At 37.9% G+C, this 24,279-nt stretch overlaps 1 protein-coding gene and 2 non-coding genes across 7 annotated transcripts in view; all 3 read right to left on the reverse strand.

Moving 5' to 3' along the window:
* CKAP5 (cytoskeleton associated protein 5) overlaps positions 1–24,279 on the reverse strand; it is a 107,084-nt gene that overhangs the window by 16,613 nt on the left and 66,192 nt on the right. For all 5 annotated transcript variants that reach the window (XM_073808873.1, XM_019947855.3, XM_073808872.1 and 2 more), the window contains 19 exons: positions 22,988–23,173; positions 22,365–22,459; positions 19,279–19,336; positions 19,061–19,186; positions 18,307–18,446; positions 17,997–18,171; positions 17,302–17,415; positions 15,731–15,859; positions 11,610–11,804; positions 11,097–11,232; positions 9,863–9,951; positions 7,486–7,611; positions 5,328–5,477; positions 4,821–5,024; positions 4,476–4,611; positions 3,857–4,050; positions 2,703–2,875; positions 1,356–1,529; positions 1,014–1,134 (listed from right to left, as the gene is read on the reverse strand). In XM_073808873.1, the coding sequence (XP_073664974.1) occupies positions 1,014–1,134; positions 1,356–1,529; positions 2,703–2,875; positions 3,857–4,050; positions 4,476–4,611; positions 4,821–5,024; positions 5,328–5,477; positions 7,486–7,611; positions 9,863–9,951; positions 11,097–11,232; positions 11,610–11,804; positions 15,731–15,859; positions 17,302–17,415; positions 17,997–18,171; positions 18,307–18,446; positions 19,061–19,186; positions 19,279–19,336; positions 22,365–22,459; positions 22,988–23,173 (2,721 nt within the window). The remainder of the gene's footprint in view (positions 1–1,013; positions 1,135–1,355; positions 1,530–2,702; positions 2,876–3,856; positions 4,051–4,475; positions 4,612–4,820; positions 5,025–5,327; positions 5,478–7,485; positions 7,612–9,862; positions 9,952–11,096; positions 11,233–11,609; positions 11,805–15,730; positions 15,860–17,301; positions 17,416–17,996; positions 18,172–18,306; positions 18,447–19,060; positions 19,187–19,278; positions 19,337–22,364; positions 22,460–22,987; positions 23,174–24,279) is intronic.
* Positions 868–963, reverse strand: LOC117313457 (small nucleolar RNA SNORD67). The gene has a single exon (XR_004527965.1). It is a non-coding gene; the product is annotated as a small nucleolar RNA SNORD67 (small nucleolar RNA).
* On the reverse strand, positions 4,257–4,367 carry LOC117313456 (small nucleolar RNA SNORD67). The gene has a single exon (XR_004527964.1). It is a non-coding gene; the product is annotated as a small nucleolar RNA SNORD67 (small nucleolar RNA).

Consider the following 24,279-nt stretch of genomic DNA (forward strand, 5'->3'; position numbering starts at 1 on the left):
CACCTCTGCCACCAGCTGTTCCCCAGGCCCACATCTTCTGCTTTGGCTCTGACTCCCTATTCTGAGCCAGCCGCATGCCACCCTGCTCCCCTCCAACACACATGGATGTCCTCCTCATGCCACACTGGCTCCCCCCACGGACATCTTCCTCTTTCTGCTTTGGCTCTGATTCCCGGCTGTGTGTCACCCCTCCTGAATGACAGCCTCCTCACAATGTTTGGGCTTGAAGACCCTAACATTGGGCCACTGCCCTAACATTGGGCCACTGTGGCTCTCTACTCCCACCCCCTTGCTACAAGGTAGGTGCCTACCTTATTTTACCCTCCTCCTGGCTTTATGACTAGACTGTTAGGGAAGGGAAGCAGAGGAAGAAGAGAAAGGTTTTTTAAAAACATGTAGCTTCTTTTTCCTCAAAATTCTCTAATGGCTTCCCATCACACTTAAAATCCAAAACCTCCCTCAGTGCTTTTAAAACGCCACATGATCTGGTCTCTATCCACCTCTCAAATCTCATGTACCATTCTCTCTTTTCACCACTAAGTTCCAGGCACATGGGCCTGTACTGTTTCCTGGACCACACCAAGGTCATTCCTACCCTAGAGTTTTTGTACTAGCTGACCTCTGCTTGAACCCTGACCACCAATCTAAGTAACTAGTACTTAGTTCCCTCTCTCCCATCACCCCATTTGAGTTATATTTACACAGCAGTTACTGATATTTTATTTGTTTGTCTCTGCCCACCAAAATCTAAGAAAGTTCCATGAGAGCTGGTTCCTACCAACTGCTGTTTTTCAGCCTCTGGTGAAAGAATGCAACTGTAAAAAGCAAGGCTCTATCACAGCTCTATCCTGTGAGGCAAGTGATGCCTGGCAGTGGTCCCTGTGCACTTTGTTCATCAGGGAGGTACTGAACACTGCCTGCCTCCCTTAATACTGTAACCAGTGTGTAACCATCACTATTACAGCCTCTATAGCCACCAGTGGAATGACTGTCATGGGTAATACCTCCATTACCTGTGTCAGAGCTTGGATGCTTGTGTTGATGTCACCACTGGCTACTTGGGAGATAATGAAATTGATTGTGGATGCTGTATTACTGTGCATATCATCAAAGTGTGGAGAAACAGCCCGGATCCTAGAGAGTGGAGCAAAGGAAAATATTCAATCTTTATTATAAGGTATCCCAATGAGTTGGAATTATGCAATTCCCCACTAGATCCAGGTTTTAGTAAAGAACTGCTATTAGTCAGAGAGTAATCTGTTCTAAAAAGTTCTAACTGCACAGAGAGCTCTTTTCAACATATACACTCTGAGGATCATGAACTGCTTATACTTAAATGAAATGGGTTAACTTACTTGGGTTCAGGAATAAGGACTGGTTCAAAAATGTCATCCAGTTTGTGCTGAACAAGTTCTGGCATTTCACATCGGACTGTACCATTGTCATTCTCAATCTCATCTAGATCCAGCTGGAATTCTCGGCGAACCATCTGGGCTGCCTCAGGATGCCCACTCATGCTTCGGGCTTGGCTAAGGGAAGCAAAAGGAGGCTCCTGAACTAAAAGAGACTTTTTAACCAAAGGGCAAGAGTAGCACTGCCAGCTGCCCCAAAGCTGCAAGACAGATGTTCAACTTCTGGTTTCAGCCCCCCTGAATGATTTAAGTCCTTGAGTCTAAGCAAGTGCCTTCAACGGGCAACAACACTGGTTCATGAATATCCTAAGAGAGAAGATTGACTTGTACTTACAGTACTGCCAAGTTGTAAGTATTCTCTCTAGTTCACTAAAGCCAACAAACCTTGTACGCTATTCCAGTTGGGGCAGTAAATAATAAAGAATATTTATATTGACTCAAAGCTCACTACTTCTGGGCAAAAATTTAAGAAATATCTAGACTGCCTGGCTCTTTTCTACCAATTTAACCAGTGTTTACGTTTTTCTAATTATAAGCATCATCCCATGCAGTGTTCAGTAAATTTTATACTTGAGGGACAGTCAATCACCTCTTTTTAGGAATATTCACTCTCAGGTCAGGCCAGCATTACATCCAAGCAATAGATATTCACAGTCTCCAAATTCAAATTGGTTAAAATTATACTCATGATATGATCCAAAATAGAGCTATCTTGCTTAGAAGGCAGTTTTTTGAGTCCCTAAGCCCATTCTGGGTTGCATGCACTTTACTCAGCCTTATCTGATGAATACGAACCTGTGCACGACCAAACATAACACAAGGAAGAAGGTGAGCCCATATTTTAGCCACATGACATTGAGTTGACACTTCTGCTAGCCAGTGGACTTTCAGGGAAGGCTTGATTCATGGGATACTTGGACACCCTCTACCTGGTTATAAAGTCTACACCAATAGCCCTCCAGAGGGGATGAATCCAAGTCAGAAGTTAGAAAGATATAAGAGCCCTGCTAATGAGAAATTAGCAGGCAGTACTTACATCCTATAAGTGCGATACATAATTCTGTCCACGGAAAAGCAGTGAAAGAAGGCACAAGACTATTTAGAAGTGGTTTTGAGACAAAGACAATGAAGACTGAAGGATTTAACATTTGGTTCCAAGACATTTACCCAGACACTGTGTCATGCATGATAATGGCTACAAGAACTCAAGATTATGTTACAGGATAAGCTCTAAGCACACAAGGCAAAGTCCACAGAGATGCTCTCAGACAACTATCTCCATCCACATACTTGAGTCTGGAGGACATGTCCTCAGCTGGTCCCTTGCGTAGCATGTTGGTATTGGAGCTTATGCTCTGTGTGCGCTGAGGTTTCTCTTCCACCTGTTTTACTGGTGCAGCAGAAGGCCTCTTTGCTGACCGCTTAATCCTCTCCTCAAGCATGCTCATATCCTTTTCAGAAAGCTGTCAAAAGAGACCAAATTTAATTTATTAGCACACCCCTCTACTAGAATATGAAGAGAATTAAAAACCTAAATGGAAGACCCAAGAATTAATATCCATTTTCATGTCGAAGCAAACAGAACCTCGTATGTAGGGTAAGTTTCCTTTCAAAACACTACATCATTTTAAAATCAACTACTGCTAAAACCTGACTTGCTATATAAGAGAACATATGAAAGAAAGAAAGGACAGAAAAGGAAAGGCTATGAATAACTACAAATAAAAAGGTCAAGAATTAAATGAAGCGTCCTCATTTTTTGGTATTACCACTAACTAGCTGTGTGACTATGGGCAAGAAGCTTCACTTTTGGTCACCTGTAAAATTCCCATCTGCTTTATTTCCTTCACTGGCCTTGTAGTGAGGATTTAATAAGATTAATACAAGTAAAAATATATAAGCACAGGGTAAATACACGTGCTACTAAGAGGTAACTGGAGTGAAGAACAGGTCCAGCCACAGTAGTGACTGGCTCAGAGGAAGTAAGGAGTCAAAAGCAGAACCTTCTGTGCTTGGAGAGTCTGGCTCATAGCTGCAGCTCAAGACCCTTTTGATCTGACAGGTACCAGAATCCACATTATATACAAGTGAGTACTTGTTCACTAGAAAATAAATGCACTAAAAATTACTGAGGAGATTGCCAGGCAGAATTTAAATCCCAGACTAGCTCAGATTTCTTGATTCAAAAATAGTTTTCATCTAAAGCAAATTGTTATGAGGAGAATGCTCAGAAAAGAAAATCTAATTTCCAGTAAAACACAGCCTGAATGTCCTACAGTAATCAGAGACACCCTCAAAGGTTTATATGGATTCTAGGACATATCGATAGGCTGAGTTTTAACAAAAAGTGGTAAAAACTTAGAGTTGAGATGGCATGAAACTTGACACCTAAGTGATCCTGCAATTCACAACATGCTGAAAATGTTCAGAGAAAAGTCACTCACAGTTCCAATCAGTTTGAACACCTGATCCCCGTGTACATTGTACACTGTAACGATGGTGTTGAGGGCAGCATTGCGCACAGCATTGTCGCGGTCTCCTATGTGAATCGCTATCTCCTTTAAGGCTTTTCCTGGGGTTGGTTGGCAAACATTCATGCCATAGGACTCGACCAGACACCCTAGTTCTTCTAGGCACTCTGGGGAGAGAAAGGGTAGATTAAGGAGACTCAACAGAGATTTGGCATAGAGACCTATCTTTACTAGATACATTTTCCCTGGCATACATGAAGGTCTAAAATCTTATTCTGGCTCTGCCTTGAATTCTTCCTTGTTTACTGCCTTCTATAAAATACACAATGAAACAGTGGTGTTATAGCAAGGGCTCCTAGAAGAAAGAGATGCCTGTGAGTCAGATGGCCCCTGTGCACTTGATTTTGTCACCAGGGTGGTACTGAGTGGTGCCTGTATCACCTGATACTGTGGCTCCACCAGTGTGCAACTCATCACTCTCACAGTCCAAATCAGAAGGTTAGAATCAAGAAATTTCCTGGTTCATCTATAAATTATTTCTTTTAGAGGTCACTGTTGCAGACCTAGGGCTCTATTTAAATTGTTGCTTTACCTGCTCTCTGCTTAGAGTTTTTGGATTTGGTTCCTTCCATGATGAAGGGGAACATCTTGCTGGCTGGGTAGACAAGGCACATCCGGTTCAGGATGGCACGGACATCTTTACGAATGACATCCTTTGGTTCTCCGACCTAGTCAACAAGGAAAATAATGATTAAGTGATGCATTCTCTGAGTAGCAAAGGTACCCCCTTGTGTGTCACTACATCTTGAAAGAATAAAATGAGCGGTAGAAGGTATCATCATCATACAATAAATGAAGAGGGGAGAGGGAATAAAAGTACAGGAACTGAAGTAGCTGGGAACTTGAGTAATCTTCCAAAGTGAGAACAACACATTACCTTGAGGATGAGATAGGGGATGAAGGAAGATGCTTCATTCTCAGTAAGATGATACTCCTCCTCACTCAGCAGGGTGAAGAGCAATTTTAAATATTCTAGGGCTTTCATTAGGACGCTTGTATTGGTGTCAAAAAACCGCAGGGTAAGCCACTTTAAGATAAGATCCAGGCAACCAATGACACCCTCTTTTTCACTCTCCAAGTGCTTGAAACAAAACAATACAAAACCCTCACAAATTAGACTATAAAAATTTAAGTTCTATTAGGCAAGTAACTCTCAAATTTTACTGCAGTGCAAAAAGAAAATGATAGATTTTTAAGCCTCCATTTAAGACCCCAAATTATAGACATATAGTCATTTATTCTATCAGATAATAAGAAAGCTCTAAAAACAGAGAACATGGTGTATTCCAGTTCCTTCTCAATTCATGCAAACTTCCGATGATTTCACAGGGCTCAGTATTTTCATGCCTGAGATTCATGCATATTTATTTTGTTGCAAACTTACATCAACCATGACAGCAAGGGCTTTGTTGTGATGCTGAAAGTCTGAGTGAAACATCTCATCTTGTAACCATTTAGCCACACAGCTAGACATCTGAGTTTTTAGTTGCTCAATGTATTCATCCCGCGGAGTAGTAAAATTCCACTTCAGCACCTGAAAAAAAAAACAGTGAAAAGGAGCTGTAAGGTGTTCAACTGAAATGTGGTAGAGAACTCTATTTAAAGCAGCTGCAGGAATCAGTTTAATAGGATATTTTTAAATTCACCAAGATTAATGTATAATTAAGTATAAATGCAAAATGTACTCTCAATCTGTCTGTCATACTTCTGGAAGCTTAACTCTGAAAATCTTCTAGGAATAGAATTTTCAGCAATTCTTACTAGAAAAATCAATGATCTATTATTGTATAACATGGTGGATACTGTTGGTACAATTTTAATAAAGGGCAAATTTGAAATATCTATCAAAATTTTAAATGTACATATTATTCTAGGAGTTTAATATAAATATACTTACATATGTGCACAAAACCTATATTCAAAGATGCCTATGGCAGTATAGTTTATAAGAGTGAAAGATTATAAGTAACCTAAATGTTCAACATAGTGGGTTGAGGATAAAGAAAGGTACATACACATGATGCATCAATAAACAGAATGAATGCATACATGCATTGTAGATATGGAATGATCTTTAAGATATATATTTCAAATACCATTAAAAGAAAAATGTAAGATTCAGAACAAAGAGTATGGCATGTTCCCATCTGTGTAAAACGAGGGCCATATATTTATATATATATGATTGTATAGGTATGGAATATTATTATTTATGGAGTAATACACAAAATAACTGGTCATAACATCCTCCCTGTGTAGGGAGACTGGAGTGGGAGACATGCTTTTCATACTTTCTGTACTTTTTTTGTATTGTTTGAATTTTTAAAAATTCTGATGTATATATTTTGAAAAGTTTTAACTGATTAATAAAACGAAAACAACATCAAAAGTGAAATGATCAAACTAGCCATATATAGTTACAGCCACTGTGGAGAACAGTATGGAGGGTCCTTAAAAAACTACACATAGATCTACCATACGACCCAGCAATCCCACTACTGGGCATATACCCTGAGAAAACCATAATTCAAAAAGAGTCATGTACCACAATGTTCATTGCAGCTCTATTTACAATAGCCAGGACATGGAAGCAACCTAAGTGTCCATCGACAGATGAATGGATAAAGAAGATGTGGCACATATATACAATGGAATATGGATAAAGAAGATGTGGCACATATATACAATGGAATATTACTCAGCCGTAAAAAGAAATGAAATTGAGTTATTTGTAGTGAGGGGGATGGACCTAGAGTCTGTCATCAGAGTGAAGTAAGTCAGAAAGAGAAAAACAAATACCATATGTTAACACATATATATGGAATCTAAGAAAAAAAAAAAAAGGTCGTGAAGTACCTAGGGGTAAGACGGGAATAAAGACACAGACCTACTAGAGCATGGATTTAAGGATATGGGGAGGGGGAAGGGTAAGCTGTGACAAAGTGAGAGAGTGGCATGGACATATATACACTACCAAACGTAAAACAGATAGCTAGTGGGAAGCAGCTGCATAGCACAGGGAGATCAGCTAGGTGGTTTGTGACCACCTAGAGGGGTGGGATAGGGAGGGTGGGAGGGAGGGAGACACAAGAGGGAAGAGATATGGGAACATATGTATATGTATAACTGATTCACTTTGTTATAAAGCAGAAACTAACATACCATTGTAAAGCAATTATACTCCAATAAAGATGTTAAAAAAGAAAAAAAAAGCGAAATGATCAAACTAGCCATATATAGTTACCAAGTCTATCTTTTAAGGTCAGGTACAAGAAAGAATAAAGGAGTAGTATATTACATATGTGTAGTTGATTAAAAAAAAATCAATGACTACTTTCCAGTCTTTGATTCTAAAAACAAACAAAAAAAACCCCCAAAAAGAGTCTTACAGAAACAAGATATAATTTATAAGCAAAAGATTCAGTTAATTATTAGATATTTCACAATGATATGCATTTCAGACAGAAAAATTATTCTTGATTACAAAACGAAACTAAAACAGACAAGCAAAAAACTCCTGAAGATTCTTATTTCTTCCTTACCTTTAATCCTTTCTCATCTTTCATTCGTTGCTCCTTTCCATTTGGAACAACAATAAAAATAGGACCAGATTTGTCTTCATCTTCCTTTAAGCTGGTTTTGCTTGGTACTTTCTTTCCTTGTGCAGTCTACAACCAAGGTACAGGGAATACTGATTAGCTTAGACTACTCCTTCTTGGGAATTCGCTGTTACTGCCCAGCAAAAGGGCACTATATAAACCAGAGACACCTTTCTATATCATATTCCAAATGAAACAAACAAATGAACCATAGAATCTTGCATTTGATATGTTTGTGTACAGGTTTTCTAAAAATGTTTCTAACAGCACTCTTAAGTAACTGCTGGTTAGTCCTTGGGCTGGCATGTGATGTGGTTGGAAAAGCTGCTATTATATATCATTGGTCTGGGTTACTGGGTTACTATTTCTGATTCTTGGATAGTTCTTTTAAACTAATTATTGATATAACTGACATATAATGGATAGTTCTTTTCTTTCTTGGAATCTTCAACACTGTTTATAGCTTTCCATATTAATGACATTTTGAATGGTATGCACACATTTCACATAACTTGAGAAAACTTTTCTGTTTCTCTGTATATAAAATGTATCTCTATAACATTACTGTAACTGGAGACCCTTTGAACCTGTTTCTAGAGAGCAATTTCCTAGAAACATTTTAAATACTTAAGTTACTAAAGTGGCTTTTAGGGACTTCCCTGGTGGTCCAGTGGTTAAGAATCCATCTTGCAATGCAGGGGACACCGGTTCAATCCCTGGTCAGAGAACTCAGATCCCACATGCTACGGGGCAACTAAGCCCGCGTGCCACAACTACAGAGCCCACGTGCTCTGGAGCCCGCGCACCACAACTGGAGAGAAGCCCGCGTGCTGCAACGAAAGATCCTGCGTGCCTCAACTAAGACCCGATGCAGCCAATAAATAAATAGATAGATTTTTTTTTAAGTGGCTTTTAAAAAGAATCCAAGATCTAGAATCTTTGTATCAGATGGAAAGAAATTGTGAACACATGGTATATATATTTAAGGTAAAATTTGAATTTAATTACTGGAATTATTATTATTATATTATAAATATAGCAAAAGTCTGCTATTTTTAGTAGGCCAGCATTTCTTTCTAGTTCAAACACTTAAGTCATTCAGTCAAAACAAATGTGAGATCATTTATGTGAAACTGCTTTGTAAACTGCAAAAGACTGAAAAGAAAGTTGCATTAAGAACAGAGTCAAAAATACTTCAAAGCACTTGTGATCAAAATACTGAAATAAGCGCTTGTTAAATTTGGGAGGAGGAGAGGGAGAAGGACAGGAAAAGAACAGCTTCACTGGATAGTTCAGAAGATAATTACTCATTTAAATTAACTCACTGAGTTGAAGGACCCAAGCATAGGGAGGGAAAATGAGTAACTAATATTTAGAAGAATGGCCACAGAGTGGCCCTTCTATAATGTGGATGTAATAATAAATGTACTGGATAATAAAACATTTCCTACTCTGCATACTTTCATCAGTTACATGCAGTTAATGAAATAGTTTTCTCTATTTATATTTACTATTAGATTTACTACTGATTGCACAGTTTTGCAATTTTCCTTTTGTAAGTATTAAATAGTCAATTCTTTGAATACAGTGACAAGCTCTGAATCTTGATATAGAAACTGATGACAATTTGCTATGATTCAAAAAATTAAATGAAAACACACCCAGGGGATATTTAAGGTTGAGCATTTGAACACATTTCTTTAAATTGTCCAACTCTGCATGGATGCTAAAAGGATTGGTGATGCATCAAATCCCATCGGTGTGGGGACAGAAGATATTTCCTTTTAGTCTAATCAGAACACCTAATATAATGACTTTCTGCCAAATGTAAAGGAAGTTGCCTACTACTGAAAATCTCCCTCAAAGTCCTGGATGACAGAAACCCTGGCAGTAGCTCTTGAGAATAGGAGTCTTTGTTTTGAGGTAACATTAAAAGTGAGACACAGGGCTTCCCTGGTAGCGCAGTGGTTGAGAGTCCGCCTGCCGATGCAGGGGACACGGGTTCGTGCCCCGGTCCGGGAAGATCCCACATGCCGCGAAGCGGCTGGGCCCGTGAGCCATGCCCGCTGAGCCTGCGTGTCCGGAGCCTGTGCTCCGCAACGGGAGAGGCCACAACAGTGAGAGGCCCGCGTACCGCAAAAAAAAAAAAAAAAAGAAAAAAAGTGAGACACAGAAACTTGTATAAATAAGTACTTTATAATTAGATAATATCAAGAGTAGTAATAATCTTTCATATGTAATATAATCTTTGCTAAAAGAATGACTCAGTGTATAAAACACTTAAAAGCAATTCTACATCTAAGTTGCAGAATTAACATACCTTTGCTTTAGAGGAAACTCCTAGAGCTTTGGCCTTTTTTGGATCAGGCTTGGGTTCTACAGTGCCAGAAACAGAATCTTCAACAGGTGCTTGAGAAAAAAAAAACCATGTACTGTAAACATAAACTCTAACTAATATCACTATATTCTGGGCAGGTTAAATATATAATGATGGTGAGAAAGCCAGTAGTTTTAAATACATCTATTAAAAAATTATTTTTATTTTATTTTTTTGAAAAGTTTTTTTTAAACAAATGTATCCATTTTTAAAGCACTTTCAGTTAGATTTTTTTCCTAATCTTTTTTCTCCCCGATTTCCTCATGAAATTAATTCAGAAAATCTGCATCTCCTTTATCAACATTTAAACTGCAGTTTAAAAACATTTTCTAAATAGCAGTTAAAAAACCTTTATGTTAGACTGATACTTCCTTAAGGGAACAGTCTATCACCTTTGATACTATAGTAAACTATATATACCATATAGCAAGATCCCAATAAATGTTATAACTGAATATATACTTTGATACCAACAATTTAACACATGTAAAATTTCTCACTTTATAGCAATAATAATTTCTACCCCACTAAACAGAATATTATTATTTTGTTTAAGCAATAAGTCTAGAAGAGCAGCGGTTACAGATCAGTGTTCTATTTGTACATTTTGGAATTTTAACATTAGGATGAAGAAATCAAGAATTTTCCCTTGAAGAAGTTTAGTAAATATTAGAATGGATCAGCAAACAGCCAAGTGTAGTGGAAGGGGAACTCATTTATGAATGAGTTAAGCAGAGGTCTCTGCTGGTTCAGCCACTGGCTGGCTGTTTGGCCTTGTGCAAGTCACTTAACCTTTGGTGTTCCTTACCTGTTAATAAAGAGGGTTAAGCTAGATGGTCCCAATTCTCCTTCTAACTGTAATATCCAATAGCAGAAAATAATTGTGGAAACCTTAAAAGTAAGATTGAGCACTTGCTTTCTGGAGTATTTCATTGTGATACTCCCAAACTCCTTTTTGGAGTTGGAAATCAAATTATTCATCCTTAAACCCTCAGCACAGTTCCTGGCATAAAACCAGGTAATTTGACAAATGTTTATGAAAGGAGGGTAAGGAGATGGAGGGAGGATTTGGGATCTAAGCCATGAGGAAATGTGATTAAAAAATGAAGGTTTCTATTTCTTTAAGAGTTCCCTTGACTATTTCCTTCCCCTTTAACCCTCTCAAAATAAGAGTTACCTGAGGCAGGCTGGAATTTGGCTGGAGCTGATCCTCCCACGGATTTGGAAGTTGCTTTAGCAGGTGCAGCGGGCTTGGCTGGCATGTTAGCTTTGGCTTTCTCTAACATGGCCAACACCTGATCTTTAGAAGTTGGCTACGGAGACAATATAACAGAGGTGAGAGGCCACATAAATGATATACTCATGCTATGCTTACTAACAGATCTGCTGTCAAATCCTTGAGCTCCTAGTTTTGAAATACCAATGAAGTAAGGGAGGCAGCACATAGTGCAAGAGAAGTAACACATTATGAAGTCACAGTAAATTAGCTGCCATTCTAGAAGGTCACAATTTTCATCCCTGCAAAGACAGCAGATTCTTTAGAAGTTCTACACTACTAAACATTTTATTTCTGCTCTCACTGGGATTTCAAGTTGAAACTCATAGGAGGTTAATATGATCTTTTGCCTGTATAAATTCATGTTCAATATTTTTCTAAATGGCTTTTAACAGCAGCAACAAGTAGTAGTACTTTTAGTTTCCCAGTAGCCTTGGCCATTTTCTCATATCCTAAATGCATCATGAAGAATGGCAAGGCATCTTGGGCCTTCTTTCGCACATCTCCGTTGCGATCCTCTAGGCAGGAGTAGAGGTGGGGAACACAAAGGATAAGGTCTGTGGGGGTGGAACGGAGAGTCGGTAGTTTCTCAGCCAGCCAGCCCAGAAGCTGCCAAAAGAAATAAAGACCAGTTACACACTGCACATAGAAAACTGTCATTATTTATGATCTTCAGCTTAATGATTTTATCAGTACTAAACACTGAATTAGTTCTCACACTACAACTTTCCAGTGTGAAATCAGTCATTTCCATTGTCCAATTAAATGATAAACATGCAATGAAGATAATCAGCTAAGATAAGGACACAGTTTTTTGGACCACGTTTGAGCATTAAGTTATAAAGCTTTAATAGTTCTTAATGCATCTTAAACTTTCACTTCTTTTTTAATTCTAAGAACTATTCAGCTAGAGAAGATGCAAAATATTTATTTGATTAGAAGATGACAAGTTCTACCAGGACTTCTGCTTTCTGCCTTACATAGACAGTTTTTCTCCATATCTCTAAAATATTCGTTTTATTTTTTGTTTTGCTTGTTTTTCAGCCATGCCGTGTGGCTTGTGGGATCTTAGTTTCCCGACCAGGGATCAAACCGCAGCCACGGTAGTGAAAGCAGAGTCCTAACGACTGGATGCCAGGGAAATCTGTATTTATTTATTTTTAAAATTAATTTTTTAAACTAAATTTATTTATTCATTTTTGGCTGTGTTGGGTCTTCATTTACTATGCATGGGCTTTCTCTAGTTGTGGTGAGCAGGGGCTACTGCTACTCTTCGTTGTGGTGCGCTGACTTCTCATTGCAGTGGTTTCTCTTGTTGCGGAGCACAGGCTCTAGGTGCATGGGCTTCAGTAGTTGTGGCGTGCGGGTTTCAGTAGTTGTGGCTCGCAGGCTTTAGGTGCATGGGCTTCAGTAGTCATGGCACGCAGGCTTCAGTAGTTGTGGCTCATGGGTTCTAGAGCGCAGGCTCAGTAGTTGTGGCACACGGGCTTAGTTGCTCTGCAGCATGTGGGATCTTCCCGGGCCAGGGCTCGAACCCGTGTCTCCTGAATTGGCAGGTGGATTGTTAACCACTGCACCACGAGGGAAGCCCTGCATTTATTTTTTAGTTGAGATATTTATTGAGATGATTATATATTCACATGCAGTTATAAGAAATAATACAGAGAGATCCCAGGCACTCTACTCCGTTTCCTCCAACAGTAGCACTTTATGAAACTATACTATAGTATAAACAACCAGGATATTGACATTGATACAATCCACTGATAATACTCAGATTGACCCAGTCTGATTCTGTCTCATTTGTGTATGTGTCTATATTGCTTTCTCTACAATTTTTTCATGTGTTAGTGTATTCCCGCAGTCAAGATTTTGAACAGCTCCATCCCAAGGATCCCATGTGTTGCCTCTTTTATAACCACATTCACATCCCTCCTCCTACTCCCTAATCCCTGGTAACCACTAATCTGTTTATCCATTTCTAAAATATGAGATTTCAAACTCATATAAATAGAATCATATAGTATGTAACTGTTTGGAATTGGAACTGTCAGCACAATTCCTCTGCGATTTATCTAACTTGTTGCATGTATAAATAATTTGTTTCTTTTACTGCTAAATAGTATTACACATATGGATATACAATAGTTTAAGCATTCACCTGTTGAAAGACATCTGGGCTGTTTCCAGATTTTGGCTATTATGAATCAGCTGCTATGAACATTTGTATATAGGCTTTTGTGTAAACATAAATTTTCATTTTTCTGGAATAAATGCCCAAGACTTGCTGGGTCATATAGTAACTACAAGTATAGTCTCGTAAGAAACTGCCCAACTGTTTTCTGGAGTGGCTATACCATTTTACATTTCCACCAGGAGAGTGTTCAAGTTTTTCCACATTCTTGCCAGAATTTGGTGTTATCACAATTTTTTATTTTAGTAATTCTGATAGTTGTCTGTGATTGCAGTTTTAATTTGCATTTCCTTGATGGCCAATAATGTTGAACACCTTTCATGGGCTTATTTGCCATCTGTATATCCTCTTCAGTGAAATGTCTGTTCTTGTCTTTTGCCTATTTTGTAATTAGATTTTTAACTGTTGAGTTTTGAGAGTTCTTTATATATATATATATATATATATATATATATATTCTCGATGATAGTCCGTTATCAGACACAGAGGTTGCAAATATTTTCTCCCACTCCAGGCTGTCTTTTCATCTTCTTCACATGGTCTTTTGTAGAGTAAGAGTTCTTAATTTTGATGAGGTCCAATTTATCAAATTTTTCTTTGATGAATTGTGGTTTTGGTGTCTAGTCTAAGAATTCTTTGCCTGAAGAATTTCTATATCTTGAAGGTTTTCTCCTATGTTATCTTTAAAAGTTCTATAGTTTTATGTTCTACATTTAAGCCCATAAATCCATTTTGAGTTAATTCTGGTGTAAGATGTGAGGTTTAGGTAAGGTTTAATTTTTTTGTCTCTGGATGTCAACTGCTCCAGCATCATCTGGTGAAAAGGCCACACTTCCTCCACTGAATTACTTTGGAAACACCGTTGAAAATTAGTTGCTCATATTTGTGTGGGTCTATTTCTGGGTTTCCTCTTCAGCTCCACCTATCTGTATCTATCCTCTTCCTCCTACCCCTTGCTATCACAGTGTCTTTTTTTTTTTTTTTTTTTTTGCCACACAGCTTGGCTGGGGGGATCAGTTCCCCAACCAGGAATTGAACCTGAGCCCTTGGCAGTGAAAGCATGGAGTCCTAAGCACTGGACCGCCAGGGAATTCCCCACAGTGTCTTGATTATGTTAGCAATTTAATTTCGTAAGCCCTAATATATGGTAGAGAGGTTCTTTCCATTTTTTTCCCTTTGTCAAGACTGTTTTAGCTAGAATATAAATTTTAAAATAACCTTGACTTTGTCTACAAAAAAACTTTCTTGAACTTTGATAAGAATTACATTAAATGCATACATCAATTATGTATACATTAAATGTATAGAACTGACATTTCTAATTTCTACTATGTTAAATCTTCCAATCCACAAACATGGCATGTCTCTACATCTATGTGGGTCTTCCTTGAATGCTTCATCAGCATTTTTGTAATTTTCAGTAGACATATTTTGTATTTGTTTTGTTAAGTGTATAGCTAAGGATTTCATTTTCTTTGGAGTGACTGTAAACTGTACTATGTTTGTAACTTCGGTTTCCATATGTTCAATGTATTATAAAGAAATGTGATTGACTTTTGTCAAATGTGATTGTGTTTATTTTGTATCCTGCAATCTTACTGAACTCATTTATTAGTTCTAGGAGTTTACTTGTAGATTTCCTGGAATTTTCTATGTAAACAGTCATGTTATCTGCAATTACAGATAGTTTTATTTATTCTTTTTCCAACTGTATGCCTTTCATTTCTTTTTCTTGCCTTATTGCAGTGACTAGAACTTCCAGTTCTATGCAGAGTAACAGCAGTGAAAGTGGACATTCTTGCTTTGTTCCTGATCTTAGGGGGAAAGCATTCAGTCTTTAACCACTAAGAATATTATCATTTACAGAGGTTTTTTGCAGATGCTTTTTATTTAACTTGAGTAATTCTCTTCTATTACTAACTTATTGACAGCTTTTATCATGAATAGATGTTGGATTTTCTCAAATCCTTTTTTTTGTCAACTGATAGGATTATATGACTTTTCTTTAGCCTGTTGGTATGATGGGTGACACGGATAGACTTTTGAATGTTGAACTATTTTTATGTCATGATTAAAACCTCTTACTTTACCATTTAAGAGTTCAAGCAAAGAGAAAACTTCACAGAAAGGCTAGTCCTTTAAAAAGTTTGTTAAAAAAGCACATGAAAGGAAAAAAGAAAAGGAAGCACATGAATAAAAAAGCTCCAGGAATTTGGTTTCATATTATTAGCGATTTTATAATGGAACTCATTCTATCCATTCATGTATATTTATTAGGTAGGTCCAAGCCTCTATGAAGGTAGAAGACATGAGTAAAGCAAATCATATTTATGGTACTAACCTCTTGCCTCAAGAAAGGATTTTCCTTTTTGAGCTCTTCAGAAAGATCTTCCCCCTCCAGCCATTCCTTCATGCCAGTCTGTTCTGCCCAAGCATTCACTGTTGCTAGGGCCGCAGCTCGAACATTGTTCTGAATGGAAGAGAGAATCAATAAAGGTAACACTGCTATGGTTTGGAGGTAGGGAGTGAAAAGCCTGTTACTTTATGAACACGAACAATGGAGGTTTCTCTAAAGTCCACATGAACATACTTGGAACATACTTCATCTTCTTTGAAACAGAATGTAGATCCACGTTGTACTAAAACTCCAAAGTAAATTAGAAACATAAAACTCCAAATTGTAAAGATCCCATACTCAGTTAATTAGGGAAAACAGTGACCTGGGCATAAAATATCATGTTAGGGGAACAAACTCTTAGGTTTTGTTTCCTGAACTTCTGGGGACTCTTATGTCCCTGGTTATCTGCTAAAGAATGTAATTCTACCTGTTAGAGAACTCTTAATAGTTAGACTGAAATTAACAATTTGATTGAACATTTTTGTTTTTATATTAATTTGCATTCATAGAATGAGAACGACTTACTGACGTGAAAAATATTAAAATAGTCCAATTCCTCAAATTAAATGTATTACACAAAAATAAAGAGACATTCGAATATTCAATTAAGGATAAACATAAGAGCTTGCAACTTTCAATGTGACAAATTCCAGGACTGTGAAACTGCAAATATCTTACTGAAGTACCAGAAGATCCTACTCTAGTAGTTGAGGGAACAGGTAGAAAATAAAATACATGATCCAAAATTTATATGTTTATTCACTCTTTATACCAACACCTTAAACAATGATATCATAATCATAATAGCAACCATTTTTTGAGTACATACTGTATGAGACAGGTACAGGTACTTTATGTACAGTTGCTTATTTAATTCTGTAAGAATTAAATTTCATAGATAAAAACTGAAACTCAAAGAAGATAAACAACTTATCTAAGGGTCACAAAGCTAGTGAGATATCTGATCACCTTAATAATGCCTGGGAGGTAAAAATTTTTACGATTTTCCTCCTAATATTCTCTTCTCTAACAAAGTTTATAAACTGTTTACATGCACTCTTACATGTAAGAAAAGGATTGGGGCTTCCCCGGAGGCGCAGTAGTTAAGAATCTGCCTGTCAATGCAAGGGACACGGGTTCGAGCCTTGGCCCAGGAAGATCCCACATGCCGCAGAGCAACTACGCCCGTGCGCCACAACTACTGAGCCTGCGCTCAAGAGCCTGCAAGCCACAACTACTGAGCCCACGCACCACAACTACTGAAGCCCGTGCACCTAGAGCCTGTGCTCTGCAACAAGAAGCCACTGCAATGGGAAGCCCGCGCACCATGACGAAGAGTAGCCCCCGCTCGCCACAACTAGAGAAAGCCCGTGCACAGCAACAACGACCCAACACAGCCAAAAATAAAAACAAATAAATAAATAAATTTAAAAAAAAAAAAAGGATTATTCTTAGCCCAGTCATGTGGCTGGCCTATTCCAGAACAGAGCTGTGGTAAAAAGAGTCAGGTTTACCTTGCTGTCTCCAAGCACTGTGATGATAGAGATGCCTAAGTTCTTCACATGTTGCTTGATGTTTGGGCCCATGGCTACTGCCAACTGCTGGAGGATATTCAACGTCTGCTGCACCTGGGTGGGAAAAGCCAACACCTTACGTTCAAACCATTGCAAGGTGTGCTCAAAGTTTTGCAAGTTTGCTGCTATACAGTCAATGCAGTAGGAAGTTTCTGGCCTACTTTAAAAAATCAGCTCATTATGATACTAATCAGCTTATGAATAATTTTTGGGTGATGGTGTCTCCTTTTATCATCAGTTCATAAAATTGGAATATTAGAATTTTCGACTAGAGATTACAATGCTTTATAATTTTAAAGTAAGGTAAAGCCTAGTTTAAGAAAAATCTCATAAAAATCCAAATTTAAAAATTAGAAATTAACTTGTTTATGGGTATTACAAGCAGTTTTATACAAAAATACTTAATATCAGAGCCCTGTAAACAGCAAATCTGAGATTCATGAAAATTTGATTAATAAACTTGCCATCTACCAACATATCTTGAGGCACACTTAAAAAATTAAAGGAAGCTATTTCTAGTTCAAAGCAATAGAGTGACTAACTCCTTTTTGTTTTTGCTGCTGAAGGTTACTGAAAAGGATCACCCTGCAGGGGCAGAGAGGGGAGAGAAAAAAACAGGCATATATTCTACGTACCAAGATTTTATTTGAATCGTTGAGTCGACCCTTCAAGGCAGTTGGAAGTTCACCTATGTTTGGCTGGATAAATTTTGCTTCATTGATAATACCTGCCACTTCATCTAGGCCTTCTTTCCTGATCTTCCAATTCTTGTCACCAATCTTAGACACCAACTCTGAAGTGATTTTATCACTGAAAAAAAAAGACAGAATCCTTAATTCCAGATGCCTAAAAGAACAATGATGTCACAGAAGTACCCTGACTGAGAAACAGAAGACACCATTAAGAACTAAGTATAATACATCAAATAAATCATTAGCAACAAACCTGATTTCTGTCCTTGGCAAAAGATCCACAACATCATTGCCCCCATCATCTGGTTCGTCTCCATCTTCTCCTTCATCTGTACCACTTGTACTGTGTTTGGAAATCCCTCTGGTTGGAGCAGGTGGGTTCTGTCCCTGCATCTACACACAAATAAGTCAGTGAGGCTAATGAACTTGATGAAGAATATGAGAGCAAACTGGTTAGAGAATGGTACCTGTGTCAAACCTTCATATTCCTTCATAATATTTAATATTCACACAGCACATATTTTAATTCCTACTTAGATTCCAATTTTGAGACTATGTGACAAAAGATATCTTTATACAAACCTATTAGAATATGACTTCTCAATCATAAAGCTGTCATTTGACTTGTATGCCCAAGACAATACACAGCAAGTCTGCCAAAACTTAGCAATTTCAATTAGAAAGTTTATTCAAGGAAGGTCAAGTTTCTTTTTACTTAAAAAAAAAAATTTAATGTTATATTTAGTGTACTTTTGTAATAGGTAATACATTCAAAATGTTTAATATTCCAAAGCCACAAAGGGGAAAATGTCCCATCCTATACTATAGCTATCTAGTTCTCTTCCTCACAAAGTCATCTATTTCTTATGAATTCTTCCCAGGGATACCTTATACATATAAAAGCAAATACATACATATTCTTCATTCCAAAGGGTTAAAAGTTTAAACTTAACTAATATAAGCATTCTCAAGTCAACTATGGATTGTATCATTTGTGGAATCTTTACCTTCTCAAATTCTGCATCTATCTGGGATAGGAGGGCAGGCTTCTCATCCTCAAAGAACATTCGCAAAGAGGGACCAACGTACAGATACATCACGCCAAGCAAGGTGATGGCAGAAGTCCTCACAGCCTGGCAGAACAAAAATAACTTTTCAGATCAGAACAGAACCATAAAGATGGCTGTACTTACTACTCTTCCTATATATGCTGGTATGTACTCACTGGGTTTGTTGCAGCAAGAGCTGTCTTCACATTGCTAATGAAAGCTTTCACGTTCAATCTAGAAGAAATGATACTTAGAATGAAAAACAAGTGAAACCTCAAAATACTCAATGGAGTTTTATAAACCCAGACTCTAGAACCAGCTTCCTTTAGATATGTCCTGAGTTTCACCTATTCTCTTTCTACACTCATTTAAAGTAAGCTTTAAATACTATCTATATGCATTAGATCAATCCAGTGTTGATCTCTTTCCTGAACTCCAGATTCATATATCCGACTGCCTTTGTGACATTTCCATTTTTATGTCTAGTAGATAACCTACATCTGTCAAAACCAAACTCCTGATTGTCCACAGCCCGCCCCCAAACCTGTTCTTCCCATAGTCTTCCCTATCTCAGTAAACAGGCACTTCATTCTCCAGTTGCTCAGGCCATCCCTGACTCCTCAGTCACCCTTGACTCCTCTTCTCTCTTAAGTTCAATATCCTGCTTAGTTCTACCTTCAAAATATATTCTGAATCATAATACTTCCAAGCCATATAATTTCTTGACAGGATTATTTCAGTAGCCTTCTAATTAGTCTCCCTGCTTCTGCCCTTGATCTTCACTATCTGTTCTGACTGAATAATCCTTGTATTATTCTGCTCAAAACTATCTAATGGTTTCCAATTTATTCAAAACTTTGAGGCCCTACACAACCTGGGCCCCTGTTCTTTCTTCAGTCTTTATCTCCTACCACTCCCTACTCCCTCACTCTTCTACTCCAACTGCATTCTGAAGAACAATTACTCCTTGCTATTTTAAAATATATCACATGTGCTCCTGCCACAGGGCTTTTGCACTTGCTGTTCCCTTCGTCTAGAATGTTTTTCTCCCAGGACTTCCCTAACCACTTCCTGACGCAGTGGTTAAGAACCTGCCTGCCAATGCAAGGGACACAGGTTCAAGCCCTGGTCCAGGAAGATCCCACATGCCGCGGAGCAACTAAGCCTGTGCACCACAACTACTGAGCCTGAGCTCTAGAGCCCGCGAGCCACAACTACTGAGCCTGCGTGCCACAACTACTGAAGCCCGTGCGCCTAGAGCCCGTGCTCCGCAACAAGAGAAGCCACCGCAACGAGAAGCCCATGCACCACAACGAAGAGTAGCCCCTGCTCGCCGCAACTAGAGAAAGCCTGCGCACAGCAACAAAGACCCAATACAGCCAAAAATAAATAAATAAAATAACTTTATAAAAAAAAAAAATCTTGGCTTTGCCACTTTCTGTGACTTGGGCAGATCACTCAAGCTTTCTGTGCTCTAGTTTCCTCATCTATAAAAGGAGAGAACAATACCTCACATGGTTTTTAATGATGATTAAATCAAATGAGTTATTATTTAGAAAGTGCCAGGCATAAAGTAAGTCTATAAAATTTTGCTAAATAAAATACAATAGTTCCCCCTTATCTTGGAGGGATACTTTCCAAGACCCCCCAGTGGATTCCTGAAACCGTGGATAGTACTACATATACTATTTTTTTCCTATACCTATGGAACTATGATAAAGTTTAATTTATAAATTAGACACAGTAAGAGATTAGTAATAATAACTAATAACAGAATAGAACAATTATAACAATATACTGTAATAAAAGTTATGTGAGTGTGCTCTTTCTCCTTTATCAATTTTTTCAACTCTACCAGAAATGCAGAGGCTGCTTCACTGGCAAACGCAGCCTCTCCTATAATTTTTACATTTTTCAGTCCCAACCTGTTTCTGAATCTGTGTAGCCATCCTTACTTGCAGCAAATGGCTTGGTGTCACTTGTTTCAGGGGATCCCTTACTGAAATCTTCATAGCCTGCACGCTTTTGGGTGGAACACATTGCCATCAGTCATGTTTTCTTTCCGTTTATGTCTTCCACCCAAAAATTCAATGCCTTTTCCATCTTAACTAAGCACTTACAATGTTTGCAGTTTGAGGTGCAACAGTGAAACTCACGAATTTCTTTTTCCTTCACAATTTATGGATAGAAGATTCTTACTGTAGATCTTAGCAACCTCAGCATGCCAGTTTTTTCTTTCCTTACTGAGTTGAGAACTTTCACTTTTTTACTTAAAGGAAGCACTTTACAGCTTCTTTTTAGCATATCCAAATTGCCAGCATCTCTACTCTTGCACTTTGGGGCAATTTTTTTTTTTTTTACGACTTTTTTGATGTGGACCATTTTTAAAGTCTTTATTTAATTTCTTACAATATTGCTTCTGTTTTATGTTTTTGTTTTTTGGCCGCGAGGCATGTGGGATCTTAGCTCCCTGACCAGGGATCGAACCTGCTCCCCCTGCATTGGAAAGCAAAGTCCCAACCACTGGACAGCCAGGGAAGTCCCATAGGGCCATTATTAAGTAAAATAAGGGTTACTTGAACAGCAGCACTACAATACCACAAGGATCGATCTGTAACTGAGACAGCTACTAAGTGACTGATGGGTGGGATACACTGGACAAACGAATGATTCATATCCTGGGCAGGACAGAGTGAGATTTCATCATGCTACTCAGAACGGCCCACAGTTTAAAACTTATAAATTGTTTATTTCTGAAATTTTCCATTTAATATTTTTTGAATGCAGTTGACTGTGGGTAACTGAAACTGTGGAAGGTGAAACCACAGATAAGCGGGGGACTACTGTAAACAAATGTGATCAATAGACAAATAACTTTGGGAAAGAGTGGGTTAAACAAGTGTCTCAACTGCAGGACTTCTCAGAGCCTTTAATTTTCCAACGTGCACTATAGATCTCTAAACAAGTGTGATTTTATATAGTATTTTCCAAATGTATTTGACTAGAAATCCTTGGAACTGGCTTTTCTGTGGGACAGTTACAAATACTTGAGGAAAAATAACTTAGAGAACTCTAATATTAGTGGATATCAAAATGCAGGAGGACAAGCCAATATAGGCTTTTGGAACAAAGGTAGTCTTGTTTTATATAAATTATAGGCAATCCAGCTCTGGCTTCTCAGAAATAAGCAGCAATAGCTACAACAAATATAATCACCAGTTAGAGACTGGCAAAACATGTGCTTGATTTCTTTCTGACTTACCCAGAAAAACCAAATTCTTTTATTGCATTTGATAGCCAATTCAGAGTTTCTGACTGATTCTTGGGATTCTTCTGTAAGAAAGCCATTGACATAACCTGGAGTGGAAAAACAAACATACAAAAAACCAAAACAGATCTGTGTTTTCTCTCAGATTTCTCACAGAAATATAGCTTGACATTAAGGCAGTAGTAGATTAAGTGTGGTTTTCCTGATGCTAACACAACTGCAAGAATGCCTTAGGAATGAAATATTTAATTTACACAAGAAAATGAGGTAAGTGATAGAAGTATTAAAAGCATTCTCACAGTATTGTACATCAACTAATACTTCAATAAAAAAAATTTTTTAAAAGGCAATCTGGACTGTTTACAACTTTTCATTAGTGGTCACTCTGGATGATAATGTCTTAAGAGAAAATTACTTTCATTCTTAATAGAATATTCTTGACTAAGACAATTTTAATTATCAGGCAACAGTGCAAAAATTACTAAAGGTAAAAGTAAAACAGTATCAAAAAAGGTTTTACTTGAGAAGAAAAGAACTAAAGTTTAACTAATAACTTTAAACTAAAATTTGGGAAAAAACTGGGAAAACTTGAGGAAAGAGAGCTCTGTGTCACTAACCTGTTCAGCTGTCCATGGCAACATACAAGCTTCTGCTATTGCTGTCATAGCTTCTTTTGCATTGTTCCCACATTTCACATCTCCAATCTTGTCTACAAGGCCATCTAAGACGATCTGAGCTGAAGTTTTGGAAAAATTTCCCTTCTGGGCAATCAAAGCAACTATGTGAAGCTTCATTTGCATCACCTGAACAAGGATAAGTATCAGAAAGTTATGAGTAAGCCAAAGACATTTTTTTGGCGGGGGTGGGGTGTGCCACGCGGCTTCTGGGATCTTAGTTCCCTGACCAGAGATTGAACCAGGCCCTCGGCAGTGAAAGTGCCAAGTCCTAACCACTGGACCGCCAGGGAATTGCCCAAAGACACTTATTTATTTACTTATTTTTATAGCAGCCTGAAGATGTAACAGCTGAGAACATGACCAAACTAAAATCAAACTTTAAACCAAGAAACAAAATAATTTTTATCCTTTAATTGTTATCAATTAATGTAGCTGACAGCTAAGACAGAAAAAAACTCAGTGTTTTAAAATATTAACAAGCAATGTTACCACATGAAGTTTATGAATTGAAAAATATAATTTCTATATTCTCCTTCTCCTATGGTTATCTGCATATAGTACTGAGCATACATCCTGAAATACATAATAAAATGACCATACTAATTCAGAGTTCCTACTAGAGTTGCCCACAAAAAAAATTACAACCCTCGTGTACATACACACACACACACACACACACACACACACACACACACACACACACACACACACACACACCAGAACTTGAGAGATTTAAAGAATTTGTAGATTTTTAAGTGGAAGAATGGAAGGAACTGTGAAAAACAATTTAAAGATATTAATGTGATGATGGCAGATGTCTGGGACTTCAGACACTTTTGACCGAAAATATTTCCCTTTGTCCTGCTTGAATATTTAAATAACAAGTGTTGGCAAGGAAGTAGAGAAACTGGAACTCTCCTGCACTGCTAGTGCAAAGATAAAATGCTACAGCCACTTTAGAAAACAGTTTGTCAGTTTCTCAGAAAGTTAAACAGAGTCACCATAAGACCCAGAAATTCTACTAGGTATATACATGTGTTCACACAAAAGTTTGTACATGAAAGTTCATAGTAGCATTATTCACAATAGCCCCAAAGCAGAAACAATGCAAATGCCCATCAACTTAGGAATGGGAAGGGACTTCCCTGGTGGTCCAGTGGTTAAGACTCCGTGCTTCCAATGAAGGGGTCGCAGGATCCCTGGTTGGAGAACTAAGATTCCATATGCTGCGT

This window comes from Tursiops truncatus, chromosome 8 (genome assembly GCF_011762595.2).
Source record: "Tursiops truncatus isolate mTurTru1 chromosome 8, mTurTru1.mat.Y, whole genome shotgun sequence".
In the NCBI taxonomy this organism is placed as follows: Eukaryota; Metazoa; Chordata; class Mammalia; order Artiodactyla; family Delphinidae; genus Tursiops; species Tursiops truncatus.